The sequence below is a fragment of the Triticum aestivum genome, chromosome 5B, assembly GCF_018294505.1.
Source record: "Triticum aestivum cultivar Chinese Spring chromosome 5B, IWGSC CS RefSeq v2.1, whole genome shotgun sequence".
Lineage (NCBI taxonomy): Eukaryota > Viridiplantae > Streptophyta > Magnoliopsida > Poales > Poaceae > Triticum > Triticum aestivum.
Window position 1 is genome coordinate 664,027,496 of NC_057807.1, and position 20,803 is coordinate 664,048,298.

Genomic DNA, 20,803 nt, shown 5'->3' on the forward strand with positions numbered 1-20,803 from the left:
GTAGACAGGGCCGTGCTCATCCTCGTGAGGGCGGCACTGTTCACTTTATTCCCTGAGAGGCGTGTGTTTTCAAAATCGGCGGGGAACTTGTATCGTTCGTGCAGCTTCGTGAAGAGGAGGTTGCGCAAATTCCCTCGGTCCTTATGCCTAAGGTTCTCGGTGTTGATCGAGACGGTGCTCCGGAGAATGCACCCGAGCTGAAGCGAGTACCCCTTGACTATATGTTTGGGCTCCGTTGGATGCCCGTCGGAGTCCACTTGAGTAAATTCCTCCTTGAGGGTGCTAAGCGCATTCGGGCGCCGGTCCTTCCTTTGCTTCTTCGGTTGGCTGCCATCTGTGTGTGCGCCGCCATCATCAGTGGTGGCATCCTCGGCGGCACCATCAGTGGTGTCATCCCCGACGCCACTAGGGGTTGTGTAGTCAGGATCGGTGTCTTCCGCGGCGTCCTCATAGCGGTGAGGTTGTTCCTCCATCTCCTGGGACAGCTCCCAGAATTGCTTGCCGCCCGAACCGCCGGCCTCATCGTTGTTGGCCATGTTTCGCTCTAAATAGGAAAACAGTTTGGTCAAAAAGTTGGTTATTGTCAAGGAACAAGATCATGGTCTCATCATTTAGGGTTTGTCGACACCGAGGCATCCTAAAAGCTAAGCTTTTATCATTTAGGGTTTGTCGACGCCGAGGCACCCTAAAAGCCTAAGCGTACATCATTTAGATTCTCATCGACACCGAGGCACCCTAAAAGCCAAGGTTTCATCATTTAGGGTTTGTCGACGCCGAGGCACCCTAAATGCTAAGTTAAGTTTTCATCATTTAGGGTTTATCGATGCCGAGGCACCCTAGGTTGGGCCTAATCACTTGGCACTAATCACTTGGCTCTATTGCCACATATGTTGGGTTTATCATCTAGGGTTTATCGATGCTGAGGAGAATTCTAAGTTGGGCCTAATCACTTGGCTCTATTGCCACCTATGGTTTAATGCAGCAAGAATAAAGGGGCAGTTGATCCTACTTAATTAAGTACTAAGATACCCCGGCCCATGCATTAGTAGCAAGTACCCCATATGTCCGATTTTTAGCAAAGTCATGCTAAAATTCACGGAAAATTTCAGCATGACCTTTGCTGAAAATAGGACATATGGAGTACCCGAATTTGCCGGAACGGAAGTTAATCGACATTCCGGCAAACTCAAGGGCCTCTCGGGGTACCTGCAAAATCATCACGACACAATGGTCGGAGACAAAACCCAGCCACAGACCATATGGTCCTCTGCTTTCATATGGACAAAAATCAGCTCAACTTATGTGAGCTTCCATTCCAGATATAATAGGTCACCCAACAAAAAATCATCAATAGTTTAGCAAGTCTGTACAAACACAGAAAGAATAGAAAGTTTGCTGCCTATTCAAACACAGAAACAAAACACTACTTGAAACTTCTGCTACATTTGGACCATGGCAATTTACTTTCATGGAGCATGACAAATGTATTTTACAGATCATGGCATTGTTTTTACTATATGCACCATGGCAAATTTCTTTTCTTTTTGCAACATGGCAAATTTCTTTTGCACCGGGCCATGGCAAATATAGTCTATGCATCATGAAAATTATAGTGTATGGATCATGGCATTTTTTATTCTACATTTTTATTCTATGGATCATGCCAGGAAATTATAGTCTATGCATTTTTTTAATCTCTGGATCATGATCCAACAAAATTGCCATCTCCCATGGCAAATATAGCCTATGCATCATGGAATTTATACTGTATGGATCATGGCATTTTTTTGTCTATGGATCATGATCTATAGAACATTTTAGTCCATGTCATTTTCTGAAACATATTTTTGCCATGGCAATTTTGAATCAATAGACATACTTCTCAAAAGAGGCATGATCAAATTCTGGTGCCCTTGACTTACTAGTATTTATCTCTTATGACTGATGAATGTGCATTGAGTCCAGAAGCAAAGACTCTACAGTGAAATGAAAAAAACCTTGGAAATATATTTATGATAACTCTAAATGGATCAGAAGGTGCAGATGCACTTGTAAAAAAAGGTATGCATTTGCAGCAGCTTTGTTCTGATTATGACACCATTCTGTTAAGAAGGCAAAATAACATTATCATCCCAATTCATAGTTGAAGTTGAAGACCCTAAGCTTTAAAATGCCAAGTCTCACTTACGCATGTTAACTTATTTACCAGTTCAGAACTATCACCAGAAAATAGTAAATCCACATTGACCACATAATATTATTTTGCAACCACTCAGTTTGTCCTTGACTGGGACACTTGAAGCACAAAACAACTAATGCAGAGCTAGGTCTACTTTGGTTCTGACAGATCACATCCTGGTGCATATGTGGGGTTTTTTACTTAGAAAATACAAAACTTCTATTATTGTTTTTATTTTTAACCAGAGCCTAACCACCTCTACAGTTTACAAACTGATTCAGATAATCACTAATCAGGCATGGAAAATTATTTTAGCCATGATCCCTGAGGATTAGAGCCTCCACAAGTCAGAGAAAATTAGTGTCTCCACTTATGTTGTCAATGCTTGTTGTATGTTTGGCTTAAGGGTTTTCCTTTTCAAATTCTGACTCTATTTCTAAACAAAGTAGGCTTCTATCCTGTCTAGAATGTAATGAAGATGTCTTGGATAAGCTGAGTGTTGTAATGAAGATGTCTTGGTGAGACTTGATATATGTCCAAAATTAGAAAAATCACAAGGTACTTTCTCTACCTAATAAACTCCATATGACCACATAAAACCCTGTTTAACACACCTGTAAAGAGGAACAACCCCCCTAAGGAGCTAGAAAGCTATATCGCCCACTGCCTCGTCGAATGTCTGTCAAGGGAAGAGATAAAGAGCATATAAAACATTACCCACACAAAAAATGAGAGCATGTAAAAAATTTAAAAACGAGAACCATATTGACCAATCTAAACTTGACATTACACTTGGCACGGAGGGAGTACACAATGACATAGTAGTTATCAATTTTCTCCTGTATGAGCTGTAGCAATCCCCACATACAAGAAAAAACTGAAAGCAAAGCTTTACTCTCCCAACAAGATTCTAAGCATACTACTTGACTAATAATAGAAAGCCCATGACAGTGAGGGTATCTAATACAGTAGTATTTCTAATTCTATAAGCCTGCAAGTTTGTGAAATTGACACAAACCAATTTGGTTAGCAAGTCACGGCAGCACATGACAGTGAGGTAACGGTCCCACAAAGCATGGCTGGGCGTGGCCCGAGCATAGTGGAGGCACGGTCGCGGTGATGTGAGCGCGCCTGGGTGGGGCCAGGGCGCGGCCCGAGCGTAGTGGAGGCACGGTCGCGGTGCGATGAGCGCGCCTGGGCGGGGCCAGGGCGCGGCCAGGGGCCGAGGGGAGCACGGCCATGGGGGGCGGCAACCATGAGCTGGGGCGCGGTGGTGCGACAGTCTACGGCGACGAAATCGAAGGGGGGGGAACAGGTGCAGCTCACCGAGACGAAGACGATGGCAAGCTCGTGCGGGGTCGGGGTTGACGAGGTGACGTGGATCAACGGTGAGGCCGCGATGGCCGGAGGTGGAAGAAGACCTCGATCCGCACGATGCAGAGTCGTCGAGCTCGAACGGCTGGCCGTAGATGACGTAGAAGAACACTGTAGAGCTCCTGGACTCCTTGGTGGGGTGCGGGGACGACGGTGGTCGTGGGGACGATGTGGTGTCGACGGGGACGACCTAGTCGGGTGAAGCAGCGCGAGGGGAGGGGAAGTGGGGAGGTGCTAGGGTGTGGAGCGGTCGCGGGGGTCGTCGGAGCGGGCGCGGGGAGCCGGAGCGGGTGTGGAGCGGGCGCGGGGGTCGTTGGAGCGGGCCGGGGGTCGTCGGAGCGGGTGTGGCGGGGGAGGGAAGGGGGATCTGGCGAGGAGAGGGAAGGGGGGATCGGGCGAAGGGGTATCCTGCTATAGCAATGGCGCACCACCCTGTGGTGCGCCATTAGTAGTTTTTTTTCTGATAGCAATGGCGCACCCTCCTCTGGTGCGCCATTAGTAACTTTTTTTGACAGCAATGGCGCACCCTCCTCTGGTGCGCCATTAGTAACATTTTTTTTCATTATTTCTTGTTGCATCTAATAATTTGTTTTTTATCAAATTTGTTATTTTCATGAGGACTAGAACAGAAGATATCATCAAATATCATCAATTTTTTTTGAAAATATCATCAAATTTGTTTTTTTATTTTTAATTGAAAATATCATCAAATTTGTTATTTGAAGATATCATCAAATTTCTTATTTGAAAATATCATCAAATTTGTTATTTAAAAATATCTTCAAAAAGTGGGGGAGGGTGCGGGTGTCGGCGGCGGCGGTGGAGCGGGCCGGGGAGGGTGCGGGGTGTCGGCGGCGGTGGAGCGGGGGAGGGTGCGGTGGGTCGTCGGCGGCGGTGGAGCGGGGGAGGGTGCGGTGGTTCGTCGGCGGCGGTGGAGCGGGGGAGGGTGCGGGGGGTCGTCGGCGGCGGTGGAGCGGGGGGAGGGTGCGGGGGGTGCTCGGCGGCGAGGGGGATCTGGCGAGGGGGATAGCTATCGAGAGGGAGGGGGATCGAGATCGAGTGTCCTCATGAATATTCAATATTTTTTCATATTGAATATGAAAAAATATCATCAAATTTGAAAAAATATTCATGAATTCAAAAAGTGCCCATGAAATTTAAAAATATTCATGATATCAAAAAGTGCCCGAGAAATGAAGGCTACAATTTAAATACAATCGATCTTAGCTAGCTATCTGTTCACAATCTTCTTGCCCTTCTTTTTCGCAAATGGAGTTCTTCTGTGGAACGGACGTCCTTTAGGTAGGGTGGTCCTGCTTCTTCTTGTGGTGTGTGCTGCTACTTCATCGTCGTCGTCATGTTCGATCTTCGGGTCGCCGTACTTGTCGAAGTCTTGCTCATTGGCTACTCCATCCATTCCGATGATCTTCCTTTTGCCTCTCCTCACGACAACACGACTGGGCTTTGGCGGGTCGGTAATGAAGAAGCATTGGTCCACTTGGGAAGCCAGTACCCATGGCTCATTTTTCGCGGTGACGTTTGCGCCCGCGGTCTTGGATTTGGCTTCGGGTATAACCATGGTGGTGAAATACTGGTCTTCTTTTAGGACGCTCTTGGCCCATCTGACACGGAACATCGGGACCTTCTCTCCAGCGTAGCTCAGCTCCCAGATCTCCTCGATCCTTCCGTAGTATCTGTCCTTGTCGTTGCCGGTGTAGGATTCCATCGTTACCCCGGAGTTCTGATAACCATCGCTCTTCATGTCCTTGTTCTCGGTGTAGAATGTGTAGCCGTTGATATCGTACGCCTCATAGGTCATCAGGTTGTGCTCGGCGCCCTGTGACAAGGCGAATATGAGTTGTTCTTCCGCGGAAGAATCCTCATGTAAAGGGTACGACAGAAGCTTCTGCTTGAACCAACGCGTGAAACATGAGTTGTGCTCTTTGATTATATCTCCGTCCGTCCTCTGTTGGCCTCGGTCATTGTACGTCTTCTCAATAAAGGTTTTGTGCTCTACCACCCAAGGATCGACCACGTCTATGTGTTGTAGCGCGACTAGGTTTGCTCTTTCAAAGTCGGCGAGTCGACCCTCGAAGTCGACATGCATTTCGCGGCGACCCTCACGGTGACCCCATCCAGCGAGCCTGCCGAGGTGCCTGTTGACGGGCAGACCAACGGGGTTCTCGATGCCTAGATAATTCGTGCAGTAGGAGATGCACTCTTCGGTCAGAAAGCCCCTGGCTATACTTCCCTCTGGACGTGACATGTTGCGAACGTATCCTTTGATGACACCATTCATCCTTTCGAACGGCATCATGCTGTGCAGGAACGTCGGCCCGAGTTGGATGATATCCTCCACGATATGGACCAGCAGATGCACCATAACGTCGAAGAATGCGGGCGGGAAGTACATCTCAAGCTCGCATAGTATCACCACGATCTCTTCCTGTAGCCTTCTGAGTTGCCTCACGCCAATCGACTTCCGAGAGATGACGTCGAAAAAGTTGCATAGGCCAAATAGCGTTTCACGGACGTGCGCGTCCATGATCCCACGGATTGCAACTGGAAGTATCTGCGTCATCAGCACGTGACAGTCGTGAGACTTCATCCCGCTGAACTTCTGCTTCGCTGGGTCTAGGTATCTGCTTATCTTCCCCGCGTAACCGTAAGGAAGTTTTACTCCTAGGAGGCAGGTGAAAAACTGCTCGATCTCCTCCTGACTTAGAGTGAAGCACGCGGGAGGGTAGTCATTTCCGGTCTTCTTGGCCTTTTTGCCTTTGCGACGACTTTCTGTGTCCTGCTTCGCCTCATCATCATCATCATCATCATTAGCGTGAAGCTCCTGCCTGATGCCCATTGATTTCAAGTCTGCCCTTGCTTTCGGCCCATCTTTGGTCCTCTCTGGCATGTTGAGCAGGGTACCAAGCAGACTCTCGCACACGTTCTTCGTGATATGCATGACATCAAGGCTGTGAGGCACACGGTGGATCTTCCAGTACGGCAAGTCCCAGAAAACAGACCTCGTTTTCCATACCTTCAGCAGCGGCTCTGGCGCCTTTCGCTTCTTTCCCGGCTCTGGCGCCTTTTGCTTCTTTCCCGGCAGTGGGCAGTCTTTCCAATTTTTCAACAGCTCGTCTATTTCCTCGCCGCTCCTCGTACACGGGCGTTTTCGGGGTTCGGTTTCACCATCGAACAGATCCTTGCGTTTCCTCCACGGGTCATCGTCGCGAAGCCACCTTCGATGTCCCATGAACACGGTTTTCGAAGACCCGGGATCTCTATCTAGCTGGCGATACGTTGTGTCATCCATGCACCTTACGCATCCAGAAAATCCGTGGACTACCTGCCCCGCGAGATATCCGTAACCGAGATAGTCGTGCACCGTCGTGAGCAGTGCGGCTCTCATAGGGAAATATTCTTTCTCTGCGGCGTCCCACGTATTGGCTGGCGTTTTCCACAGCGTGTCTAGCTCCTCCTTCAGCAGCCCCAGATACAGATTGATGTCGTTCCCTGGTTGTTTCGGCCCTTCAATTAGCATACTCATGTGAATGTACTTCCTCTTCATGCACAACCAGGGGGGAAGGTTGTACATCCACACAAACACAGGCCAGGTGCTATGTGTGCTTCTCTGGCTGCCAAACGGATTGACTCCATCGGTGCTCGCGCCCAGCACGATGTTCCTTGGATCCTTCCCAAATTCTGGGTATTCGAAGTTCAACGCTTGCCACTGGCTCGCATCCTTAGGGTGACTCAGCATCTTGTCTTTTTTATTTATCTCCGGATCATTTCCGTCATCTTCCCGCTTCTTCTCCTCCCTATCCGCGTGCCAACGCAGGAGCTTTGCTACCTTAGGGTCCGCGAAATACCGCTGCAGACGAGGAGTGATCGGAAAGTACCACACCGATTTTCGAGGAGCTTTCTTCCTCTTCTTGTATCGAGTGACGCCGCACACCGGACATATGGTAGACTCCGCGTGCTCGTCCCGATAAATGATGCAATTGTTCATGCACACATGGTATTTCACGTGCGGTAAATCCAGAGGACACACGATTTTCTTCGCCTCCTCGAAACTGGTCGGGCACTTGTTCCCCTTGGGAAGACGTTCGTGCCAGAATGACATGTTCTCGTCGAAGCATGCGTCGGTCATTTTGTGTTTTACCTTCATCTCCAGAGCCATGAGCGTTACTTTCAGGCGGGTATCCTCGGGCCTGCATCCTTCATACAATGGAGTAACCGCGTCTATCTCCAGTTGATCCAGCTTGGCTTTCTCTCGGGCGGCAGCTCTTGCGTTATCCGTCTGCTTGAGAAGCAACTCTTGAATATGAGGGTCCTGCACCCAGCCTCCATCGTCGTCTGCTCCGGCATCTTCATCTTCATGATCATGCCCTTCGTCTTGATCTTCCTCATCATCATGTACGACATCTTCTACATGATGACTGTGTACAGCATCACCGTCGTGATCATGTCCTGGAGATTCTTCGTCTTCTTGGCCGCCCTCACCGCGGTGGTTGTCTTGTTGCCCTTCCTCATTTCTTGCCCGGCCCCCATGGACGACTTCATAGTCATCTTCATCACCTTGCCACCGATAGCCATCCATGAAACCACGCAAGAGCAGGTGGTCCCGCACCTGCCCGGAATCCGGGTCCGCAATAAGGCTCTTCAGCTTGCATCTTCGACACGGACATCTTATCTCCGTCTCGTTCTTTTGAAGCATCTCGGCCTTCGCGGAGCTCAAAAACCTATTCATGATGCCTTCGGTCATCGTGCGGACCATGGTCGCCTGCGGGGTAGAGCAAAACGATATTTTAGAACCAAGAAAAAATTTGGCATGACCTTCCCTAAAAATAGGACCAAAAAGAATGCATAGTGCCAAAATTCTCGCCGAAACGGAAATGAATCAACATTCCGGCAAAATATTGGCAACTATCGCATTTCAAATACCGGTACCTGCAAACACAAACATATATGCAACACCACAAACATATGCAACATCACAAACATACATAGATCTAGCTAGGCCACAAAAAGTGCATGTGCACGTTGTTGGAGCGAGCTAGGGAGAAAAAAAGTAGATCTACAACATGAAGATAGCTTTCCCCTTACTTACCTATCAAAAAAAGGTAATTTCACCACTTAATTTTGATGAATCTATGGTGCAAATGAGGTGAGGAGGAGGAGGCAGCCGAAACTTTGGAGAAGGAGGTGGAGGGAATGAAGTGGGGAAAGTGAGTGGGTAGGTGTGGCTGTCCAAAATATCTTGTTGGGGTCCCAGGTTACTAATGGCGCACCACCAGCAAATGCGCCATTAGTATGCCTGCTTACTAATGGCGCACCTGCAGGTGGTGTGCCATTAGTAGTTTTGCAAAAAAGTAAAAAAAATACTAATGGCGCACTGTCTGTCTAGTGTGCCATTACTAGTTAGAACTAGTAATGGCGCACTTCGGTCGGATGCGCCATTAGTATGTATGTAAAAATGAAAAAAAACTTTATTACTAGTGGCGCACCATTTTTCTGGTGCGCCATTAGTGTCTTCCATACTAATGGCGCATCACAAACTAGTGCGCCATTAGTATATAGTAGTGGCGCACTACAACCCAGATGCGCCATTCGTGTCAATCCTATCTATAGCCCTTTTCCTAGTAGTGCTCCCCACATGGATTTGAGATTTGAGTGACCTCCTCAGTCTAGGGTTCCCAAACACCCAATAGTAACAAGATCCAAGGGATAGCAAGGGGAATAAAATTTCCTTAGGTGGAGTGGTAGATCCGGGACTTCTTTCTAAAATCCGATAAGATCAACAAGTTTTAGTGGCTTGGGAGAGAGATCGAGCGAGTTTAAGCTTTGGGGGACAATGGAGAAGAGAGAGGCAAGAGGCAAGTGATAACGCACAAGTATATGGGATCAATTATAGCTTTTTCGATAAATAAGAGTGTCAACCCCAATGAGGAGCTAAAGGTAGAATTTATATTCTCTTCAAATTCTATCAACCACCGGTACAACTCTACGCACATCAATGCTTGCTTTATCTAGAACAAGGAATAAAAATAGTTTGCGAGAATAAAACAAGAAGTATTGTGTGGGAATAATAGAAGTTAATTTGTTTAGTAGAGAGCTTTTGTAAAACAATGAGAAAGATTTGTCACTAGGCAATTGATAACTAGACCGGTGGTCATTTATTGCAATTTTATATGAGGGAGAGGCATAAGCTAACATACTTTCCGTACTAGGATGACATGCACTTATGATTGGAACTCTAACAAGCATCTGAAACTACTAAAGATCATTAACGTAAAACCCAACCATAGCATTAAGTATAAAGTCCTCTTTACTTGCATACGCAACAACCGACTTACCCGAGTTGCGTTTCTGTTCCTCACGCAACCCTGATAGTAACCAAATCACGAACATATTGCAACACCTTATAGCGGGAATCTCACATATTTGCGCAGAACGGAGGACACCATAGGACAGCACCAAAATAAAACATACAACTCAAACCAATCATGATCACAAATCAACCCATAGGACAAAAGGGATATAGTCAAACATCATAGGATGGCAAACACATCATTGGCTAATAATATGTGGCATAAAGCACCATGTTCAAGTAGAGATTACATAGGGTAGAGAGAGAGAGAGAGAGAGAGAGAGAGAGGTTACACCGCCACATAGAGGGTGAGAGAGTTTTTTATGACAGTTGGAAGTTGTTGATGTAGATCATTGTCATGATGGTTCCCCCGACGATACTCTGGCAGCACCGGGAGAGAGGGGGAGAGAGCCCCCTCCTTCTTCTTCTTCCTTGGCCTTCCACCTAGATGGGAGAAGGATTTCCTCCTCTGGTCCTTGGCCTCCCCGGCACCTAAGGGGCGGGAGCCTAGATTGGATCTCTATCTCTGTTTTGTGCTCCTGTTTTCTGGCCGAACATCGTTTTTTTATATAGTAGGAGATCCGTAACTTCAACCAGGCTGAAAATTTTAACACGTTTTTTCGGATATTAGATTCCTTTCACCCGAAGGATATATCCAACAGACCTCCGAGGGAGCCACAAGGCACTTTGCCACGCCCTGGGGGGGAGGCACACCCTACTATCTTGTGGAGGTTCTGCCCCTGGCCAAAAATTGACATATATTCCATAAGAAATCTCGGTAAAATTTTATCGCATCTGGACTTTGTTTGATATAGATTTTCTGTGAAATACAAAAACATGAACTGGCACTGGGCACTAGATTAATATATTAGCCCCAAAAATAATAAAAATTGTTGCCAAAAGTATGTGAAAGTGGTAAGATAATGACATGAAACAACTAAAAATTATAGATATGTCGGAAACGTATCAACAAGTAAAAGGAGGAAGAAGACCTCCTTATATAGGTCCCCTCCAAATCCAACCGTTACCCAAGATTTTCCACTAAACGACACTACCACTCCAGAGAGTGGTATTACCGTTGTCCCATACGGCTCGCACTTCCAGTGCCCAAGCGGTACTACCGCAAAGAATACCGCTAATACTGACTACTACAAAATAGTCGGTACCGTCACAGCATTGTCGCCCTAGTACCGGGGGCCAAGTTAGCGGGGAATGACCCCCTCCCCCGCGAAACTTGGGCAGGTACCACATCAGATAGTTCCGCTCCACTAAGGGAACAGTACTTTCAGACTGGACGACGGTAGTATAGGCTAAAATGAAATAGCTTGTACTGCTGAGGTAGTGTCGCTCTTGTACCGCCGCCAAACAAGAGAGTAAATGCTTCCATGCGGTAGTAGGTCCAACCCTATAGGTCAGGTAGTGCTGCTCCAATAGGGGAATGGTACTACGAGTCTTGAGCGTGGTTCTATTGGTCTTGAGTGTGTTACTACCGGCCTGAGGCAGACAGTTGTAGTACTGGTCCCATGAAGGGAGTGGTACTACCGCTTTCTACTCCGGGACTACTGAATAGAGAAAATCTGATGCAACACAAGGAAATGGATAACTCCTCCATTGTTGGGAAGGGTATGTGGGTGCAATTTGGTTTTGTGTACGTGTTTGATTCCACCCATGCCTTACGACCCATATCCCCTCTTAATAGTATGGTTACGACTCAAAGAAAATAAATCACTGAAAGACCATCTTTGCTCTTTTCCTTTCAGGGGAACCTAGCCGTCTTGTGCCTTTCTTAAATATACCAGTATAGCTCAAGCACACGATTAGACCACAAATTATGTTGTCATCAACACAAAATTCACTTAGGGATGGAAATGCCCTTTCAATCTTTCTCTTTTTGGTGACTGATGACAACACAACATATGCAAGATGTTATGATAAAGCTCATCCATGGTCTAAAAAATATAGATGATGTGCACTATTTTGAATTACTGTTGGAATACAAAGTGTACACACACTAGGATCAACGCCCCCCACCCCCCCTAGATTTTATAGACCAACATTACTTGCAAGTGATTAAAATATAGGCATGACCCGCAATTTTTTTTAACATAGACATGCTTTTGCGAATTTTGAAACAATGTTTCTGTATTCAAAAGTTTTGCGCATTCCCATGAATTCAAAAACTTCATGATTTTATAAAACTGTTTGGGAAATCAAAAGATGTTTGTGGATACAAAAAATGTTTGTGATTATGAAAAATTCTCCGCGTATTCAAAAAATGTTTGTGAATTCAAAAAATGTTTGTGATTTTGGATAAACTCCTTGGGAAATTGTTCAAAATGTTTGTGATTTTGAAAAAACTCTTCTTGGATTCAAAAAATGTTCATGATTTTGAGAAAACTGTTAGGGAAATTATAAGATATATTCGGATTCAAAATATAATTGTGGTTTCAAAAAACTGTTTAGGATTTTGAAAAAATGTTCGTGAATCCAAAAAATGCTCGCTAGGCCGCAGAATGGAGGGCGTGATCTGAAACTTCCGCCACACCAAAATTTTGTAGCGATAGGTGAAACTGAAAATGGGGCGGCGAAAACTGCACGTATGCGGCACTCGGGTTCGAATATACCACTCATTCTGGGGTAGGGCATTTTTCGGAAGCTGTCTACGTTATTTTTTTGCACTCAAACTGTAAGACGATGGTTATTTTTGCTACACATGCTCTAATGAATAACAAAGAGAGAGAAGAAGAAAGCCAACCCGCGCTCGAAAGTACATTTCTACACCCAGAGCAAATGCTCCTGGTATGAACAGTAAAATTTAAAAAAAATCAAAAAATTCTGAATTTTTTTTTGTGACATACTTTCACAAATGTTTGTTGCGCATGCAAAATCATCGCGAAATCACATTCACATTGGTGGAAGGCGTGCCAAAATAAACAAAATCAGAGCTTCAAAATGTTTTTGTAAGTAACATTTTCAAAGCATTGATTTTGTTTTTTACCACGCCTTCCATCAATGTGATTTTGCGACGAAATTTTGCATGCGCATCAAACATATGTGAAAGTATGCCACAAAGGTTTTTTAGAATTTTTAGAATTATTTTTCGAATTTATTTTATGTTACTGTTACGCTGCCGTCCACACAAATCACACAAACCACTACCATATCCACCTCACCTGCCCTCGCCGTCGCCGTGCCCGACTCGGCCTCGCCGCCGCAGCGCCAACGATGCTCCCCTCCCTCGCCGCCACGCCGCTTCCCAACACCTCCACTCACCGGAGCCCCTCATCCTCATCCTCCTCCTCTGTCCAGCTCCTCCGCTCGCTCGCGCGCTCCCGCCGCGCGGACCTCGCCCACCGCGCGCTCCTCCTCTTCCGCTCCCTCCACGCCTCCCCGTCCCCGCCGCCCCCGCACTTCTCCCTCCCGGCGGCGCTCTCCGCCGCCTCCTTCCTCTCCGCGCTCCCCGAGGGCCGCCAGCTCCACGCGCTAGCGGCCAAGCTCGCGCTCGTCCCGGCCCACACCGTCGTCGCCAACTCCCTCCTCCACCTCTACGCCTCCTGCGGCCTCCCCGACGCGGCGCTCGCGCTCTTCCGCCGCATCCCCGCCAAGTCCCTCGTCTCCTGGAACACCGCCGTCGACGCGCTCGCCGGCAACGGCGACCACCTCGGCGCGCTCGACCTCTTCCGGGAGATGCAGCGGGGCACGGGCCTCGCGCCCGACGCCTACACCGTGCAGAGCGTCCTCGGCGCGTGCGCCGGCGCGGGCGCGCTCTCGCTCGGGGTCTACGCGCACGCGCTGCTGCTGCGCCAGCTCGGGGGCCACGGCGACGTGTCCCGCGACGTCCTCATCAACAACTCGCTCGTCGACCTCTACGGCAAGTGCGGGGCCGTCGAGCTCGCGCGGCAGGTGTTCGACCGGATGCCCGAGCGGGACATCACGTCCTGGAACGTGGCGATTCTCACGCTCGCCAACCACGGATGTGTGCGTGAGTCTGTGGAGCTGTTTGATCGGATGACACGGGCGGAGAATGTTGTGCCGAACGCAATCACCTTCGTTGCGGTTCTTAGCGCGTGCAACCATGGCGGGATGGTGGAGGAAGGCAGAAGATACTTCGAGATGATGGTTAGCGAGTACAGGATCAGGCCGAGGATCGAGCACTACGGGTGCATGGTGGACATATTGGCACGAGCTGGCTTCATCGAAGAGGCTCTGGATGTCGTGTCTGGCATGAACTGCCGGCCTGATGCCATCATCTGGAGGAGCCTGCTGGACGCATGCTCCAGGCAGAACGCCGGGGTAGAGCTTAGCGAGGCCATGGCCAAGCTGGCACTCGATGTTCCGGATGATGCTGTCAGCGGTGTCTACGTCCTGCTCTCCAGGGTCTATGCATCCGCGCAGAAGTGGAACGATGTGGGCATGGTCCGGCGGTTGATGAGTGACGAGGGTCTCAAAAAGGAGCCAGGGTTCAGCTCCATTGAAATGGATGGCCTGGTTCATCAGTTTGTTGCAGGCGACACGTCACACCCTCAGTCAGAGGAGATATACGCGAAGCTGGATGAGATTGAGCAGAAGCTTGCGTCCTCTGGATACAAGCCAGACTTATCAGAGGCTCGTATGGTTGCTGGCATGGACCATACCAAGGGCGCCGCCCTCCGCTTGCACAGCGAACGGCTTGCCATATCGTTCGGTTTGCTCAACGCAACAGCCCGTGCACCTATTCGGATCCTGAAGAACCTGAGGGTGTGCAAAGACTGCCATACTATCAGCAAGCTCATATCGGAGCTCTATGATGTTGAGATCATTGTTAGGGACCGGATTCGGTTTCACCATTTCAAGGATGGAGCATGTTCCTGCAAAGACTACTGGTGATACTTGAGCCAAAGAGACTGCACTGCTGACGTTTTGTTGAGAGTGCCCAGCAAAACGTAAAATGCATCTCTGCAGGCGTTCAAGACACGAAATGAACTAGGGGGGTGTACCGAAGCATGTCTCTTCTTCATTGTTTTAGGTTGTCCAGATCGAAATTAGCTGATTGATCAGATAAACAGGATGTTATTAGATACATGTTCGACTTCTCACTTTTACTCAAACACTACAAGGTAGATACTGTAATGACAGTTACATTGACCTCATGAGAAATATGAGGCCGGCCAAGTCCGTTGCTTCTGCACGAATTGAATTTGAGTAATTCTTGAGTCCACTTGTGTTGAACTGAAGTTCCTACTTAATATAGCTCAGAGACACAGTCGAATTTACCAGAGAAATGAATTATCTCAGTAATGGTTGGTGAAACTGCTGGAAACTACAAGGGGGTAAGTAGTCCCACCATTTCTTTTTACCTATTGAATGATTGAGAATATAATGGTAGCTTTGGCTGATGAAACAGAGTGGCACTCATCAGGGGGTGACCCCTTCCACTCTATAATTTTCTGACATGAAAATGCTATGTGCCATTAATTCAGGAGTATATCTAATAATTGATCTTACAAAATGTGTCAACTTCTATACTGGGTCTAACAGTTCCATCTCACATTTCTCTTTTGAATTTATTAAGGAGCTTTCAGCTATAGAACACCTTCTTGAGAATAGTAACCTCATGGTACTATTTTTGATTGCCCACACATCTATATTTTTTGCTTCACAAAATAGTTTCTATTGAATTTTATTATCAAACGGTATTGGTCTGGGCCTTTTTAGCATGTCAGGGATGCCAAATATTGAATCCAATTCTTTTTTTCTTGAGTACTATCTCACTCCAAAAATTTACTTTTGAAAACAATAGAATTTATTATGCCATACTTATGCATCTATTTAGAAGTGCTTCATGTTACTTTGCATTTCCAGGGACCCATCTTACAACTATCCGTCAGAAACAACACCTGGCTCTTAGTCAACTCCCACGACTTCCATTTTTGTTGGTGTCCTTCCTGGTCTGACATTGTTTCTCGAGACTGCAGCAAAGAGCCCCTTAAACCGTAAGTATCTCCATCTGCCGTGTTAGTTTGCCAAGCAACTACCACTATGGGTCTGGTAGATAATTCCGGACAGGCTGATGACTCTAAGGTATGCCCTTTTTCATGTATACCTTCTATACAACATGACTGTTGTTTACTTGTTTTGGTGTTTCATTGAGGCAATTGATGGCAGTAAATATTTCATCATTTTTGTTTCATGTTTATATGGATCCCTAACTGAAGGCAGGTTGTATGATAAGAATAAAACAAAAAATATACTATGTGGGCAAGCGAAGTATACGCAGAGCATAATTTACACTCATTTCTGAAGTAAATTGAGAATAGTAAAGACGGAAATTAAAGAAGAAAGGATCAGTGACATATGTGAAAAGGTCCAATGCCTTGTGAAATTATGGTAGCTATTTCGATAGTAAACTATATTGTTCTGGTTTCAGAGGTAAATGCCAACTTCAGTTCCATGGGAACAAGGGTATTAGGAAAGAAAAGGATTACAGTTGCCTTTTTTTTGTAGTTCGTTGGATGTGTAAACTTGTGCAAGATGGCAGAAAGTCAGAATCTAGAACATCTGAAAATTTAGCACTAATAAAGAAAAGGATTACAGTTGCTCACACTCAAAGCATGGATTGTCGTGACTACATATAAGGATGCAGAGCGACATTCCGCTAAGGCCCGCTAAGGCGACATGCTAGTAGAAATTTAACTAACCCGTATGCGTGAAACTTGAGCTACAACTTATTTATCTGAGTTTTGACTGCGAAGCGGGTATTAGCTTAAGTTCATGTATCTCTGCCTATGTATGCACTTGAACGAGATAGGAAGAGAACCCATTGCTCTACCACCACTCCCCACAATCTCCGAGTCAAACGATCCTACAGCTTCCTAATGGGGATCGCTTGAGGCAGCCGCCTAATAACAGAGCTTGCTGCTCAGAGTTTCAAAGCTTGCCACATATCAGTCTTCTCTTTCGCACCGCTTGATCGAATCTCGCGTTGATGGAACTGGTGCACCGCTTTCTTCTTCCTCCAAATCAAAGCTTGCTGCATTTGCGTCGATGCCTCGTTGCTTGCTGAGAGCTACTTGCTCTATCCTCTTCCCCCATAGAACATTGTACAGGCCACCAACCATCAGCGCACCACTTATTACGCTGTTCATCAGAAGGGAGAGAAGTTTCAAGATGATAAAAATTGATGTAGCTCTTCTGTCTAACGAGCAAACGTTTAAGTCGACAATGGACCTTCCAAGGGTGACTGCTTCTCCTATGAGAAGTGACAGAACGATGGTGATGACAAAAGTTAGGGGCACTGTCATGGCCAGGAACACCGGGCCGCACTTGTCAATTACCCAGACCAGCAGGTAATTTGAAAATGCGGAAACAACCACGCCCTACAACATAAAAGTGTTTTCCGAGGTCAGGATTAAAAAACATTCTTCTAATCAATCGATATGATTTAATTCTTTTTGAGGGGATTCTTGTACCCTCTTAGTACAAAGTTAGTGTAAAGTTGAGTCACTTATTTTGGGACGGAGGGAGTACTTACAGAATAGACGATTGCGACAAGACCTACATCCAGGCTCAGCTTCCATCTTGAAAAATCCCTCTCCATCACAAGAGCCATGAAAAAAGATTGAACGGTCGCAAAGACAATCTGAAGGGTCATGTTAAGCAGCATGGAAGGGTACTCCTCCAGCAAAGGGCCCTAGAAAGCAACATGCAAGCTAAATTTAGCATGAATAAATTAGCTTCTGAACATGCGCGCGCACATAGCAAGATGCATACCTGAAACACTGTCCAAAGAGCAAACAGTAGAGTCGCAAGAGACTGCAGGAGAATTCCCAATATCCAGCCCCTTGAGGCATGAATATCAACTCGATTTGTGTGATGAAAAAGAGGGTGGTGGATGATGGATTTGAGCTGAGGTCCTTGGTACAGCGCTAGTACGGCAACACCAGCGGCACAAAGCACTATACCAGAAACTTTCACAATCCCATGGAAGCTCTTCAGTTTCAAGGACTCCATTCTACCATAAGTGGCACAAATCACTCGCTGATCCACGGAATTTTGATCATAAAAGTTCACATTGTATACAAAACAAGTCTGAACTTATTTTTCACTCCCACTATCATTACTACACCAAGTTCATCAAAGTACTCACATCTACACAGAAGTAGGTTTACACAACTGATGGTTCATTAGCGATCTCAAAAACAATCAACAACTAATTGTTCACGTTAAACAACTGATTTCACGCGAACATAAGCAATAGCAATTGATTAGCAGTCCCACTATAAATAAATATAAATCTCTGTAATTATTTTATTGAAGCAATGTTAATGAGAGAAAAAGGTATCACTCAAAGATGTTATCTCCACCCTTTGTCTAAAGTTTGATAGAAGCTGAGTCCAGTCGTCGCAATTAGGCTTGACTAGGCCCCTACAGTTTTCCGGCCGAAAAATGGTCAGGCAAGCTTTTGGGCCTGGTTTAGGACCGGCTAGGTTGGGTTTGGTAGTAGGGTCTACGATGATCTTGCTATTGATACAACATGTAGAACTGAATTAATTATTATATTTCTTCTCTGAACAATTGTGTAGTTTCCTAGAGCAAAAGGAATATTTTTCTTTCCTATGATCTTAACATGAAGAGTTATAAACATTACAATATAACCATTTCGTTAGGCTGCAAAACATCTCTAAACTACAATCTCAACTATGTCCGTCACTGATTCTCATAATCAGACGTTTATGCAAGCTATTCTTCTGTATATAACATATTCGTGTTACTTATGTATGGGTATCCTAAATACAAATTTACTAACATTAGCTTTATGACGTGTTTAAAATTTAATTGTCACAAGGGAAAGAAAAGAAATGGCCTAGCCTTCAAGGAAGTAATGCAATCATCATTAAAAACACATACCCCAATAGAAGAGCCAAAAAGAAAGTTAACACTGGTTGGACATTTTGTACTGCAGTAGCAGAAGTTGCTGAAGCATAATTGAGGCCAACAAATGATATGTTTAGAGAAGCAGACACCCTGGAGAAACGAAATAAAATAAGATTATTAGTAAATGATTTGCCACAATAAGATGTATAACATTCATAAAGAAACGAAACAGTTAAGATAACTACGAAATACCAAGTGTCAGTTGTAAGCAAAAAAATAAATGGTACGATTTTACACAATTACTATTTACATAATTCTTAGCTTTGCATAACATTTCTGTCGAAAGTAAATCAGTTCACCTAACTAAATAGCTACTTTCCCACAAAGAGGAAAAATTAGAAATATAGATTAAATATGATATAACTGAAATTCTCTGTCGGGAAGGCCGGCTTGCAATTGATGAAGGTGATGGGTATACTACACTGAAACCAACACGACCAAGGGATAAGCCTAATGAAAACAAAGTGATTTTTTTTATATCTCAAGGGTACACATGGATGCACATAAAAGAACTTCAAACATATAAAGTTTGGATAGCCAGCAGAATGAAACAATTACGGTATTAGATAGATGTCTAACAACTCCAAGTCACAACTCCTCACATGAATACACCCATTCCACTAAAATACAAAATTATGGAAATAATACATCATTGCAAATCCATTTTTTTATCTAGCAATGACATTTGATAAACAAGATTATTAAGTATAGACAACACTTCTGCATTGTACTTCCTACCCATATAATGCATGCACAAATAGCTTCAGACAGACTTTGTGTGACAGTTGTGGGGCGGTTTTCCTGCAAAAATAAAATCTCAGTTCATGCTTCCTAGACGAAATCCAGATCCAGGAAAAGAGGCAGCCAAAAATCTGCATACCTTTCAGTTGCAAAAGCAATGGGCAGTAACAACATTGTAGCTATTACATGCCTGTAGAAAACAAGAACATATGTACTTGTACCTTGGTTAAAAGCAACTTTGGTGAGTATCTGCATAACCCCATAGATAAACCTTAAGAGAAATGAAACAGCATAAGGTGATGTCTTTCCCATTACTCTCGTTTGTTAGAACTTCAAAGACGATTGCTTAAATACTACTACTTGTCCATCGTGGCTCGTCATCAAACTTTCACTGTCAGGACACCTCATCAAACCTTCGCTGTCATAAGGTTTGTTCAGATAGGACTCATAGGTATCCACTTAAGGAAATATTATCTTACGTATGCCTCACTATGTGGAGGCCACACTAGTCCCTTGCTTTAATCAAGGTTAAAAAATGGCAGCAACAATTTTTAGGTCTAACAAGTTAATTGGTTACATCTTACTTCGCAACAGAAAATTTTTACGCTGTGCAAGACACAATAATTGCAACAAACTGGGTATTTTATCAGTTCCAAGGTGCTTGTATGAATGAATGATGCATCTACCCAACAGCAAATTGGCATAGATTTGAAGCATCCAACACTTAAAACATTGCCGCGGCACAAATGAAAAGATATGTGCACTGGCAGTATTACTCATTTCAGGGTTCATCTTACTACGGAAAAGGAGGTAGGAACTTCAAAATACTTCACTTCCCGGTCAAGGTGTCAAGAATTACATGACAATTTCTCGTGTATATTTAACAACATAAAAACGGTCATACTTCAACCATCATTTACCTCAGATAAAAGATTTAAAATATTGCACCTCATATTGAAGTGACAGGAATCTTCGGTAGAACATCCCCTGTCGCTCCTAGTGCGCGACGACATGCTCACCATATGATCAGCCAAGCAGCCCTGGGACCTGGCCATGCACAACATGCATGGGTATGACAACAAGATGTCGTGGAATGTGCGATGCGTAGAAAACTAAAGCATATATATGTATATTTCTAAAGAAGAAAAACGGTTTTAATATTTCCAACTTGGTGACTCAGATGCTTTCTGGACATTCTCTACAAAAAAAAAAATAGTACTTGGTGACCT

At 45.3% G+C, this 20,803-nt stretch overlaps 2 protein-coding genes across 2 annotated transcripts; one reads left to right on the plus strand and one right to left on the minus strand.

Moving 5' to 3' along the window:
- The first annotated feature begins 13,074 nt into the window (after nucleotides 1–13,074).
- On the plus strand, nucleotides 13,075–15,088 carry LOC123114023 (pentatricopeptide repeat-containing protein At1g59720, chloroplastic/mitochondrial). Its single transcript, XM_044535375.1, has one exon. It carries the CDS (start codon nucleotides 13,146–13,148, stop codon nucleotides 14,784–14,786), a length of 1,641 nt encoding a protein of 546 aa, XP_044391310.1. The 5' UTR covers nucleotides 13,075–13,145; the 3' UTR covers nucleotides 14,787–15,088.
- Nucleotides 15,089–16,449: 1,361 nt separating this feature from the next.
- LOC123114024 (WAT1-related protein At5g64700) lies at nucleotides 16,450–20,016 on the minus strand. The gene is made up of 7 exons (XM_044535376.1): nucleotides 19,714–20,016; nucleotides 19,572–19,634; nucleotides 18,807–18,923; nucleotides 17,670–17,910; nucleotides 17,431–17,589; nucleotides 17,127–17,275; nucleotides 16,450–17,036 (listed from the first exon to the last, which is right to left on the minus strand). Exons 1-7 carry the CDS (start codon nucleotides 19,884–19,886, stop codon nucleotides 16,844–16,846), a joined length of 1,095 nt encoding a protein of 364 aa, XP_044391311.1. The 5' UTR covers nucleotides 19,887–20,016; the 3' UTR covers nucleotides 16,450–16,843.
- Between the last annotated feature and the right edge of the window lie 787 nt (nucleotides 20,017–20,803).